Below are 13,762 nucleotides of genomic sequence, written 5' to 3' on the forward strand. Positions count from 1 at the left end.
ACCTGTCTCTCACCTGTGTCCTACCTGTGTCCTACCTGTCTCTCCCCTGTTTCTCACCTGTCTCTCCCCTGTCTCTCACCTGTCTCTCACATGTCTCTCACCTGTCTCTCACCTGTCTTTCACCTGTGTCCTACCTGTCTCTCCCCTGTCTCTCACCTGTCTCTCACCTGTGTCCTACCTGTCTCTCACCTGTCTCTCACCTGTGTCCTACCTGTGTCCTACCTGTCTCTCCCCTGTTTCTCACCTGTCTCTCACCTGTGTCCTACATGTCTCTCACCTGTCTCTCCCCTGTCTCTCACCTGTCTCTCCCCTGTCTCTCACCTGTCTCTCCCCTGTCTCTCACCTGTCTCTCCCCTGTCTCTCACATGTCTCTCACCTGTCTCTCACCTGTCTCTTCCCTGTCTCTCCCCCGTCTCTCACCTGTGTCCTACATGTCTCTCACCTGTCTCTCACATGTCTCTCCCCTGTCTCTCACCTGTGTCCTACATGTCTCTTCCCTGTCTCTCCCCTGTCTCTCACCTGTCTCTCACCTGTGTCCTACCTGTGTCCTACCTGTCTCTCCCCTGTTTCTCACCTGTCTCTCCCCTGTCTCTCACCTGTCTCTCACATGTCTCTCACCTGTCTCTCACCTGTCTTTCACCTGTGTCCTACCTGTCTCTCACCTGTGTCCTACCTGTGTCCTACCTGTCTCTTCCCTGTCTCTCACCTGTCTCTCACCTGTCTCTCACCTGTCTCTCCCCTGTCTCTCACATGTCTCTCACCTGTCTCTCACCTGTCTCTCACCTGTCTCTCACCTGTCTCTCACCTGTCTCTCCCCTGTCTCTCATCTGTCTCTCCCCTGTCTCTCACCTGTCTCTCACCTGTCTCTCACCTGTCTCTCCCCTGTCTCTCACCTGTCTCTCACCTGTCTCTCACCTGTCTCTCACCTGTCTCTCCCCTGTCTCTCATCTGTCTCTCCCCTGTCTCTCACCTGTCTCTCACCTGTCTCTCCCCTGTCTCTCACCTGTCTCTCCCCTGCCTCTCACCTGTCTCTTACCCGTCTTTCACCCGTCTCTCACCCGTCTCTCACCTGTCTCTCACCTGTCTCTCACCTGTCTCTTACCCGTCTCTCACCCGTCTCTCACCTGTCTCTCACCTGTCTCTCACCTGTCTCTCACCTGTCTCTCATCTGTCTCTCACCTGTCTCTCCCCTGTCTCTCACCTGTGTCCTACCTGTCTCTTCCCTGTCTCTCACCTGTCTCTCACATGTCTCTCCCCTGTCTCTCACCTGTCTCTCACCTGTGTCCTACCTGTCTCTTCCCTGTCTCTCACCTGTCTCTCACCTGTCTCTCACCTGTCTCTCCCCGTCTCTCACCTGTCTCTCACCTGTCTCTCACCTGTGTCCTACCTGTCTCTTCTCTGTCTCTCACCTGTCTCTCACCTGTCTCTCACCTGTCTCTCCCCGTCTCTTCCCTGTCTCTCACCTGTCTCTCACCTGTCTCTCCCCGTCTCTCACCTGTCTCTCACCTGTCTCTCACCTGTCTCTCCCCTGTCTCTCACCTGTGTCCTACCTGTCTCTTCCCTGTCTCTCACCTGTCTCTCACCTGTCTCTCCCCTGTCTCTCACCTGTCTCTCCCCTGTCTCTCCCCTGTCTCTCACATGTCTCTCCCCTGTCTCTCACCTGTGTCCTACCTGTCTCTCACCTGTCTCTCACCTGTGTCCTACCTGTCTCTTCCCTGTCTCTCCCCTGTCTCTCACATGTCTCTCCCCTGTCTCTCACCTGTCTCTCACCTGTGTCCTACCTGTGTCCTACCTGTCTCTCCCCTGTCTCTCACATGTCTCTCACCTGTCTCTCACCTGTCTCTCACCTGTCTCTCACCTGTCTCTCCCCCTGTCTCTCATCTGTCTCTCCCCTGTCTCTCACCTGTCTCTCACCTGTCTCTCACCTGTCTCTCCCCTGTCTCTCACCTGTCTCTCACCTGTCTCTCACCTGTCTCTCACCTGTCTCTCCCCTGTCTCTCACCTGTCTCTCCCCTGTCTCTCACCTGTCTCTCACCTGTCTCTCCCCTGTCTCTCACCTGTCTCTCCCCTGCCTCTCACCTGTCTCTTACCCGTCTTTCACCCGTCTCTCACCCGTCTCTCACCTGTCTCTCCCCTGTCACTCACCTGTCTCTCACCTGTCTCTTACCCGTCTCTCACCCGTCTCTCACCTGTCTCTCACCTGTCTCTCACCTGTCTCTCATCTGTCTCTCACCTGTCTCTCCCCTGTCTCTCACCTGTGTCCTACCTGTCTCTTCCCTGTCTCTCACCTGTCTCTCACATGTCTCTCCCCTGTCTCTCATCTGTCTCTCCCCTGTCTCTCACCTGTCTCTCACCTGTCTCTCCCCTGTCTCTCACCTGTCTCTCCCCTGCCTCTCACCTGTCTCTTACCGTCTTTCACCCCTTTCTCTCACCCGTCTCTCACCTGTCTCTCCCCTGTCACTCACCTGTCTCTCACCTGTCTCTCACCTGTCTCTTACCCGTCTCTCACCCGTCTCTCACCTGTCTCTCACCTGTCTCTCACCTGTCTCTCACCTGTCTCTCACCTGTCTCTCACCTGTCTCTCACCTGTGTCCTACCTGTCTCTTCCCTGTCTCTCACCTGTCTCTCACCTGTCTCTCCCCGTCTCTCACCTGTCTCTCACCTGTCTCTCACCTGTGTCCTACCTGTCTCTTCTCTGTCTCTCACCTGTCTCTCACCTGTCTCTCACCTGTCTCTCCCCGTCTCTTCCCTGTCTCTCACCTGTCTCTCACCTGTCTCTCCCCGTCTCTCACCTGTCTCTCACCTGTCTCTCACCTGTCTCTCCCCTGTCTCTCACCTGTGTCCTACCTGTCTCTTCCCTGTCTCTCACCTGTCTCTCACCTGTCTCTCCCCTGTCTCTCACCTGTCTCTCCCCTGTCTCTCCCCTGTCTCTCACATGTCTCTCCCCTGTCTCTCACCTGTCTCTCACCTGTGTCCTACCTGTCTCTCACCTGTCTCTCACCTGTGTCCTACCTGTCTCTTCCCTGTCTCTCCCCTGTCTCTCACATGTCTCTCCCCTGTCTCTCACCTGTCTCTCACCTGTGTCCTACCTGTGTCCTACCTGTCTCTCCCCTGTCTCTCACCTGTCTCTCCCCTGTCTCTCACCTGTCTCTCCCTTGTCTCTCACCTGTCTCTCACATTTCTCTCACCTGTGTCCTACATGTCTCTCACCTGTCTCTCCCCTGTCTCTCACCTGTCTTTCACATGTCTCTCACATGTCTCTCACCTGTCTCTCACCTGTCTCTCCCCTGTCTCTCACCTGTCTCCCCTGCCTCTCACCTGTCTCTTACCCGTCTTTCACCCGTCTCTCACCCGTCTCTCACATGTCTTTCACCTGTCTCTCCCCTGTCACTCACCTGCCTTTCACCTGTCTCTCACCCGTCTCTCACCCGTCTCTCACCTGTCTCTCACCTGTCCGTCAGTTAGACCATTTAACAACTGTAATACATCCTTAATAACTGAAATATAAACTACTACTTTCACTACTGTTACCTGGCCGCTATCACACTACTTATGCATATTACACTTAGTTAAAGGACTCTTACTGTGTGTGTGTGTGTGTGTGTGTGTGTGTGTGTGTGTGTGTGTGTGTGTGTGTGTGTGTGTGTGTGTGTGTGTGTGTGTGTGTGTGTGTGTGTGTGTGTGTGTGTGTGTGTGTGTGTGTGTGTGTGTGTGTGTGTGTGTGTGTGTGTGTGTGTGTGTGTGTGTGTGTGTGTGTGTGTGTGTGTGTGTGTGTGTGTGATCGAATCAGGTGATCCGGTCTGGCCAGGCGGGGGGGAAGAATGCGGCGGGGGGCCAGAAGAAAGGGGGGGGGGGAGGTTTCTTCAGCAGCTTCTTCGGGAAGAAGAACAAGAAGGAAGAGCCGGAGGAGAGAGAGGAAGGTGAGACCTTTAGCGACCCGAGAGATAACCCTTTAGCGACCCGAGAGATAACCCTTTAGCGACCCGAGAGATAACCCTTTAGCGACCCGAGAGATAACCCTTTAGCGACCTGATAACCCTTTAGTGACCTGATAACCCTTTAGTGACCTGATAACCCTTTAGTGACCTGATAACCCTTTAGTGACCTGAGGGATAACCCTTTAGTGACCCGAGAGATAAGCCTTTAGTGACCCGAAATATAAGCCTTTAGTGACCCGAAATATAACCCTTTAGTGACCTGAGGGATAACCCTTTAGTGACCCGAGAGATAACCCTTTAGTGTCCCGAGAGATAACCCTTTAGTGTCCCGAGAGATAACCGTTTAGTGACCTGATAACCCTTTAGTGACCCAAGAGATAACCCTTTAGTGACCCGAGAGATAACCCTTTAGTGACCTGAGGGATAACCCTTTAATGACCCGAGAGATAACCCTTTAGTGACCTGAGGGATAACCCTTTAATGACCCGAGAGATAACCCTTTAGTGACCTGAGGGATAACCCTTTAGTGACCCGAGAGATAACCCTTTAGTGACCCTAGAGATATCCCTTTAGCGACCTGATAACCCTTTAGTGACCCGAGAGATAACCCTTTAGTGACCCGAGAGGTAACCCTTTAGTGACCCGAGAGGTAACCCTTTAGTGACCCGAGAGATAACCCTTTAGTGACCCGAGAGGTAACCCTTTAGTGACCCGAGAGGTAACCCTTTAGTGACCCGAGAGATAACCCTTTAGTGACCCGAGAGGTAACCCTTTAGTGACCTGAGAGATAACCCTTTAGTGACCTGAGAGATAACCCTTTAGTGACCTGAGAGATAACCCTTTAGTGACCTGAGAGATAACCCTTTAGTGACCTGAGAGGTAACCCTTTAGTGACCTGAGAGATAACCCTTTAGTGACCTGAGAGGTAACCCTTTAGTGACCTGAGAGGTAACCCTTTAGTGACCTGAGAGGTAACCCTTTAGTGACCTGAGGGATAACCCTTTAATGACCCGAGAGATAACCCTTTAGTGACCTGAGGGATAACCCTTTAATGACCCGAGAGATAACCCTTTAGTGACCTGAGGGATAACCCTTTAGTGACCCGAGAGATAACCCTTTAGTGACCCTAGAGATATCCCTTTAGCGACCTGATAACCCTTTAGTGACCCGAGAGATAACCCTTTAGTGACCCGAGAGGTAACCCTTTAGTGACCCGAGAGGTAACCCTTTAGTGACCCGAGAGATAACCCTTTAGTGACCCGAGAGGTAACCCTTTAGTGACCCGAGAGGTAACCCTTTAGTGACCCGAGAGATAACCCTTTAGTGACCTGAGAGGTAACCCTTTAGTGACCTGAGAGATAACCCTTTAGTGACCTGAGAGATAACCCTTTAGTGACCTGAGAGATAACCCTTTAGTGACCTGAGAGATAACCCTTTAGTGACCTGAGAGGTAACCCTTTAGTGACCTGAGAGATAACCCTTTAGTGACCTGAGAGGTAACCCTTTAGTGACCTGAGAGGTAACCCTTTAGTGACCTGAGAGGTAACCCTTTAGTGACCTGAGAGATAACCCTTTAGTGACCTGTGTAAGAGTAGGAGAGGTCCTGATAATTTATTCCGGGAAATTACTCTGACCTACTAATTGACCTGACCGAAGTTATTGAGTCTATGTAAGTTTACTGCTTGGCTCAGATCCACCAACGTCAGCAAGATCTCACCTCTATTAACCCCCCGAAGAACCAGGTTCAATTAACTGCTGTTTCAATTCAGACAACTCTCTTAAATCTGTTTAAGCGATCCCGAAGGATTTTGATATCAGTAAATGAGGTGTGGCCCTACCTAAGTGTGAGTGTGGCAGGGTGCAGTCTTACCTTTGAAGCAGGAGAGGAGAGCACAGATGTCTTTTAAGTTGTCCCAGTCCAAAAGGTGGGATCAGTTTATTTGAAGAAAAATAGGTCCAAACTAATACAGGTTTTTTACCTTCTCTCTTTACAACATTATAATCATACTAAACATATCATGCTGTGATCATGTTCTAATATGAAACTTTAATTCACAGTCTTACATTTATTACCAAAATTGTAATTTAAACTGCCCAATTCAGTTGTGATTTTTAAATCTCCCGATATAATTTAGAGGTATTTCCTCATAAATGACCGGTGATAATAAAAAGCACATTCAAACTTTCATTTTCACCCAATCAATTCACATCAATTTCATACCTTTTTTCTGACACAGATGGCGGGTACTAACATTCAAAAACACATTCCTATCCGCATGAATTCGGAGGAAGATTCCTCACAGGTGGCGGGACTAATATTCATACACACATCTCCCATCAAATCATTCCACTCAGCAAACACATCTCCCATCAAATCATTCCACTCAGCATTCAACCAAGAAATTCACTCAGCATTCAACCAAGACATTTGAGAGATATTTACCAAGTCTGAGAGAACCTTACCGAGAGCTATTTACCCAGCTCTGAGGGCCAGAGCCTACCGGGAGAGAGTATACCAGGGGAACCCCCCCTCTCTCTCTCGCTCCCTCCCAAAATGCCAGTCTCTTTATGCTCAAAAAACCGGATAGAAAACCCCCAAAACACCTCCTCCATACCCAACCAATGAAAAAAACTGGGCATGGCCACTGATGTACAGGACTGGACATATTTTATTGGCTATGGCATAAGACACACCTTCCCATGTTTGTGTAAAAAAGGACATGACCAGACATATTCTATGGCTATGACATAACCACCTTTTTGAGGCCTCAATGTATTTCTCCTTAAGTCCGGAGCCCCCCTCCCTGCTGTGAGAGGAGAGGGAAGAAACTGCATAAATCATTATAGACCTTACACTCAATTTAACAAACCCCTTGTGTTTTGTTTATGCTGTAAATATAGAAAAACCTAAAATATGAAGCATTTTCATTGTGGGTTATACAAGAATATCATTGATTATATTTGATTATAACTAACTTTCGTTTTAAGTATTCAACATACTATGAAGATCTCAACACCTGAGAGATAACCCTTTAGTGACCTGAGAGATAACCCTTTAGTGACCTGAGAGATAACCCTTTAGTGACCCGAGAGGTAACCCTTTAGTGACCTGAGAGATAACCCTTTAGTGACCCGAGAGGTAACCCTTTAGTGACCCGAGAGGTAACCCTTTAGTGACCTGAGAGGTAACCCTTTAGTGACCCGAGAGGTAACCCTTTAGTGACCCGAGAGGTAACCCTTTAGTGACCCGAGAGGTAACCCTTTAGTGACCCGAGAGGTAACCCTTTAGTGACCCGAGAGGTAACCCTTTAGTGACCCGAGAGGTAACCCTTTAGTGACCTGAGAGATAACCCTTTAGTGACCCGAGAGGTAACCCTTTAGTGACCCGAGAGGTGACCCGAGAGGTAACCCTTTAGTGACCAGAGAGGTAACCCCATAGTGACCTGATAACCCTTTAGTGACCTGAGAGATAACCCTTTAGTGACCCGAGAGGTAACCCTTTAGTGACCTGAGAGATAACCCTTTAGTGACCCGAGAGGTAACCCTTTAGTGACCTGAGAGATAACCCTTTAGTGACCCGAGAGGTAACCCTTTAGTGACCCGAGTGGTAACCCTTTAGTGACCTGAGAGATAACCCTTTAGTGACCCGAGAGGTAACCCTTTAGTGACCCGAGAGGTAACCCTTTAGTGACCCGAGAGGTAACCCTTTAGTGACCCGAGAGGTAACCCTTTAGTGACCTGAGAGGTAACCCTTTAGTGACCTGAGAGATAACCCTTTAGTGACCTGAGAGGTAACCCTTTAGTGACCCGAGAGGTAACCCTTTAGTGACCTGAGAGATAACCCTTTAGTGACCCGAGAGGTAACCCTTTAGTGACCTGAGAGGTAACCCTTTAGTGACCCGAGAGGTAACCCTTTAGTGACCTGATAGGTAACCCTTTAGTGACCTGAGAGATAACCCTTTAGTGACCCGAGAGGTAACCCTTTAGTGACCCGAGAGGTAACCCTTTAGTGACCTGAGAGATAACCCTTTAGTGACCCGAGAGGTAACCCTTTAGTGACCCGAGAGGTAACCCTTTAGTGACCCGAGAGGTAACCCTTTAGTGACCAGAGAGGTAACCCCATAGTGACCTGATAACCCTTTAGCGACCTCAGAGGTGACCCTTTAGTGACCTGATAACTAGTGGTGCACGATAATTATCGGCCTGATAATTATCGGTCCGATATTAGGAATTATGACGTCATCCCGATAAACCCGATAAAAGTATTAATAGCCCCGATAATATACAATATATTTTTTGGGTAAAAAAAAAGAAAAAAATACTGCGGTGTGGGTGGATTGGGATGAGGGGCGCTTGTTTTTCACTCGGCTCCTCCCGTTTTGCCAGTACTGTGGTATTAGTGGTTTAGGAAGAGGGGAGTTCTTCACAAATCCAGCGCTCCCTAACTCGTGCCTGGCTGTGACGTAAATGGTGTGCGGCCGTGAAGCCAGGACAGTAAACAAACATGTCGCCGGTATTATGGGACTATTTCAAAGTGTCAGAGTTAGATAGTTCGCTTGCTATTTGTAACAAATGCAGAAGTTCCACGAGGAGGGAAAAGGCAACGAGCTATAATACTTCCAACCTGATTAGTCACCTGAAACATCGCCATCGCTACGATGGTGTGTTAAAAGCGTACGAAGACGCCTGCGCTGCTAAACTAGCGGCGAATCCAAAGCCAGCTGCAAAGGCACCGGGGCTTTTACCTATCCACGAGGCTTTTGAAAAAGGCAAGAACTCTATTTGGGAAAATAAATATGGTCACTTTGAAGAGTCAAAACTGTTCTTGGCTTTGTTTTGTTCATAGTAGTAATGCTCATGTCATTTGCTCACTACTAGTCTTTGTTTTACCACCAGGTGTGCAAAAACTACAGGTACATTTAATATATATATATTATATTATTATCGGTTATCGGTATCTGTCTTGAGAAGCAGGAAGTTATCGGTATCGGTTTCAAAAAACCAATATCGTGCATCCCTACTGATAACCCTTTAGTGACCAGAGAGGTAACCCTTAAGTTTAGTGACCTGAGAGGTAACCCTTTAGTGACCTGAGAGGTAACCCTTTAGTGACCTGAGAGGTAACCCTTTAGTGACCTGAGAGGTAACCCTTTAGTGACCCGAGAGGTAACCCTTAAGTTTAGTGACCTGAGAGGTAACCCTTTAGCGACCTGAGAGGTAACCCTTTAGTGACCCGAGAGATAACCCTTTAGTGACCCGAGAGTTAAACCTTTAGCGACCTGACAACCCTTTAGTGACCTGAGAGGTAACCCTTTAGTGACCTGAGAGATAACCCTTTAGTGACCCGAGAGATAACCCTTTAGCGACCCGATAGGTAACCCTTTAGTGACCCGAGAGATAACCCTTTAGTGACCCGAGAGATAACCCTTTAGCGAACTGATAACCCTTTAGTGACCTGAGAGGTAACCCTTTAGTGACCTGAGAGATAACCCTTTAGTGACCCGAGAGATAATCCTTTAGTGACCCGAGAGATAATCCTTTAGTGACCCGAGAGGTAACCCTTTAGTGACCTGAGAGATAACCCTTTAGTGACCTGAGAGGTAACCCTTTAGTGACCTGATAACCCTTTAGTGACCTGAGAGGTAACCCTTTAGTGACCTGAGAGATAACCCTTTAGTGACCTGAGAGGTAACCCTTTAGTGACCTGATAACCCTTTAGTGACCTGAGAGGTAACCCTTTAGTGACCTGAGAGATAACCCTTTAGCGAACTGAGAGGTAACCCTTTAGTGACCCGAGAGATAACCCTTTAGTGACCCGAGAGATAACCCTTTAGTGACCCGAGAGATAACCCTTTAGTGACCTGAGAGATAACCCTTTAGTGACCCGAGAGATAACCCTTTAGTGACCCGAGAGATAACCCTTTAGTGACCTGAGAGGTAACCCTTTAGTGACCTGAGAGATAACCCTTTAGTGACCCGAGAGATAACCCTTTAGTGACCTGAGAGGTAACCCTTTAGTGACCCGAGAGATAACCCTTTAGTGACCTGAGAGATAACCCTTTAGTGACCAGAGAGGTAACCCTTTAGCGACCTGATAACCCTTTAGTGACCTGAGAGATAACCCTTTAGTGACCTGAGAGATAACCCTTTAGTGACCTGAGAGGTAACCCTTTAGCGACCTGATAACCCTTTAGTGACCTGAGAGATAACCCTTTAGTGACCTGAGAGGTAACCCTTTAGCGACCTGAGAGATAACCCTTTAGTGACCTGAGAGGTAACCCTTTAGCGACCTGAGAGGTAACCCTTTAGTGACCCGAGAGATATCCCTTTAGTGACCCGAGAGATAACCCTTTAGCGACCAGATAACCCTTTAGTGGCCTGAGAGGTAACCCTTTAGTGGCCTGAGAGGTAACCCTTTAGCGACCTGAGAGATAACCCTTTTAGTGACCCGAGAGGTAACCCTTTAGTGACCGAGAGATAACCCTTTAGTGACCCGAGAGGTAACCCTTTAGTGACCCGAGAGGTAACCCTTTAGTGACCCGAGAGGTAACCCTTTAGTGACCCGGAGAGATAACCCTTTAGTGACCTGAGAGGTAACCCTTAGTGACCTGAGAGGAGAAGGTAACCCTTTAGTGACCCGAGAGATAACCCTTTAGTGACCCGAGAGGTAACCCTTTAGTGACCTGAGAGATAACCCTTTAGTGACCCGAGAGGTAACCCTTTAGTGACCCGAGAGGTAACCCTTTAGTGACCTGAGAGGTAACCCTTTAGTGACCCGAGAGATAACCCTTTAGTGACCCGAGAGGTAACCCTTTAGTGACCCGAGAGGTAACCCTTTAGTGACCTGAGAGGTAACCCTTTAGTTGACCCGAGAGGTAACCCTTTAGTGACCCGAGAGATAACCCTTTAGTGACCCTGAGAGAAAACCCTTAGTGACACAGAGAGGTAACCCTTTAGTGACCTGATAACCCTTTAGTGACCTGAGAGATAACCCTTTAGTGACCTGAGAGATAACCCTTTAGTGACCTGAGAGGTAACCCTTTAGCGATCCTGATAACCCTTAGTGACCTGAGAGATAACCCTTTAGTTGACCTGAGAGGTAACCCTTTAGCGACCTGAGAGATACCCTTAGTGACCTGAGAGGTAACCCTTTAGCGACCCTGAGAGGTAAACCCTTTAGTGACCCGAGAGATATCCCTTAGTGACCCGAGAGAGATAACCCTTTAGCGACCAGATAACCCTTTAGTGGCCTGAGAGGTAACCCTTTAGTGACCCGAGAGGTAACCCTTTAGCGACCTGAGAGATAACCCTTTAGTGACCCGAGAGGTAACCCTTTCGTGACCCGAGAGAATAACCCTTTAGGACCCGAGAGGTAACCCTTAGTGACCCGAGAGGTAACCCTTTAGTGACCCTGAGAGGTAACCCTTTAGTGACCTGAAGGAAGTACCCCTTTAGTGACCTGAGAGGGTAACCCTTTAGTGAACCTGAGAGGTAACCCTTTAGTGACCCGAAGAGGTAACCCTTTAGTGACCCGAGAGATAACCCTTTAGTGACCCGAGAGGTAACCCTTTAGTGACCTGAGAGATAACCCTTTAGTGACCCGAGAGGTAACCCTTTAGTGACCCGAGAGGTAACCCTTAGTGACTGAGAGGTAACCCTTTAAGTGACCCGAGAGATAACCCTTTAGTGACCCGAGAGGTAACCCTTTTTAGTGACCTGAGAGGTAACCCTTTAGTGACCCGAGAGGTAACCCTTTAGTGACGAGAGATAACCCTTTAGGACCTGAGAGGTAACCCTTTAGTGACCTGAGAGGTAACCCTTTAGTGACCCGAGAGGTAACCCTTTAGTGCACCGAGAGGAGACTAACCCTTTAGTGACCTGAGAGATAACCCTTTAGTGACCTGAGAGGTAACCCTTTAGTGACCTGAGAGATAACCCTTTAGTGACCTGAGAGGTAACCCTTTAGTGACCTGAGAGGTAACCCTTTAGTGACCTGAGAGATAACCCTTTAGTGACCTGAGTGATAAACCTGGTCTTTATTCAGGAGGACTCTGTGAATGACAAATTGTTGGTCCCGCCCCTTCCTCTAGTTTCAGGCTCAGGATTGGACGAGCTGATGACGGCGGAGGAGAAGCAGAAGCTGTACACGGCCATCGGGTACAGCGGCAGCTCTCACAGCCTGAACCTGCCCTCACAGGTGAGTTTAGTATATAATGTTCACCTTCGCCGATACACAGCTGAGACACACCTGGAGATCTCATCCCTTTATTATAAGATGTATAATATATGAGATATAATGTTCTCCGGCTCTCTAGAGTTCCCACATCGTGTCGTTACTTCCTCTGAACGTGCAACTGCTACTGTTGCAATCAAAATGATTCAGGTTCACTGGGAAATATACCATTTCTCAGCTGTTTGCAATAAACACATTTCACAAGAACTGTTTTAGTAGATCAATTAAACTTATATGAGGGTCTTTATCCAAGTTCAACAGACAATGCTACCTTTAACCAGTTAAACCCCACGGCCCCTACAGTCTCAACATGATTCAACCCCTTCATGACGGGGGTCTTCAGGACCGTTCTGACCTGCTTCGTGACGCCAGCTTCTGACAGCTGGGGATCTGAGCCCACTTCAGTCATATTCTTGGGTTGAGGTTGGAGATGTTCTGTCGGGTTCAGGTGAGGCGACTGACGGCCACTATCTCTTCTTCTGAAACCAAGCCGTGGTGGACTTTGAGGTGTTCTTGTGATCGTTGACCTGTTGGACGGTCCCACGCTCAGCCTCCTCACAGACGTCCACACTACAGCTTCAAAAAAAGCTTGGAGCTTGGCGCGTCTGAAGCTCGACCAACAACCAATCACATGAATATCCCGCCCCTGACACACAAGCAGCGGTTTGATTGGCCAGAGCTTGTACTGGCATATGATTTGATTGGCTGGCGCTGGCTGGCGCTGGCTACTCCGGCGTTTCCGGTTCTGACGCCGGAGACGGACCGCTATGCTACCCACAATTCAGTTCGGCGAAAAGCGAGGCAACGTGACGTCACCCCAGTGAATGGGCAGACGCGTTGGAAACCGTTTTTGAAGCTGCAGGGGGTCCTCTCAGCTTCACTGCAGGGGGTCCTCTCAGCTTCACTGCAGGGGGTCCTCTCAGCTTCACTGCAGGGGGTCCTCTCAGCTTCACTGCAGGGGGTCCTCTCAGCTTCACTGCAGACAGGGGGTCCTCTCAGCTTCACTGCAGACAGGGGGTCCTCTCAGCTTCACTGCAGACAGGGGGTCCTCTCAGCTTCACTGCAGACAGGGGGTCCTCTCAGCTTCACTGTAGACAGGGGGTCCTCTCAGCTTCACTGTAGACAGGGGGTCCTCTCAGCTTCACTGTAGACAGGGGGTCCTCTCAGCTTCACTACAGACAGGGGGTCCTCTCAGCTTCACTGTAGACAGGGGGTCCTCTCAGCTTCACTGTAGACAGGGGGTCCTCTCAGCTTCACTGTAGACAGGGGGTCCTCTCAGCTTCACTGTAGACAGGGGGTCCTCTCAGCTTCACTACAGACAGGGGGTCCTCTCAGCTTCACTGCAGACAGGGGGTCCTCTCAGCTTCACTGCAGACAGGGGGTCCTCTCAGCTTCACTGTAGACAGGGGGTCCTCTCAGCTTCACTGCAGACAGGGGGTCCTCTCAGCTTCACTGCAGACAGGGGGTCCTCTCAGCTTCACTGCAGACAGGGGGTCCTCTCAGCTTCACTGCAGGGGGTCCTCTCAGCTTCACTGAGACAGGGGGTCCTCTCAGCTTCACTGTAGACAGGGGGTCCTCTCAGCTTCACTGC

At 49.4% G+C, this 13,762-nt stretch overlaps 1 protein-coding gene across 1 annotated transcript in view; it reads left to right on the forward strand.

Annotated features, from left to right (window-relative positions):
- LOC117538263 (vacuolar protein sorting-associated protein 13C-like) overlaps positions 1 to 12,135 on the forward strand; it is a gene marked incomplete at both ends in the record, with an annotated part of 28,586 nt that extends 16,451 nt beyond the window's left edge. The window contains 2 exon segments of the mRNA XM_034203859.1: positions 3,791 to 3,920; positions 12,029 to 12,135. Of these exon segments, the coding sequence (XP_034059750.1) occupies positions 3,791 to 3,920; positions 12,029 to 12,135 (237 nt within the window).
- Positions 12,136 to 13,762: the final 1,627 nt, after the last annotated feature.

The sequence above is a fragment of the Gymnodraco acuticeps genome, unplaced genomic scaffold (assembly GCF_902827175.1).
Source record: "Gymnodraco acuticeps unplaced genomic scaffold, fGymAcu1.1, whole genome shotgun sequence".
Classification (NCBI taxonomy): Eukaryota; Metazoa; Chordata; class Actinopteri; order Perciformes; family Bathydraconidae; genus Gymnodraco; species Gymnodraco acuticeps.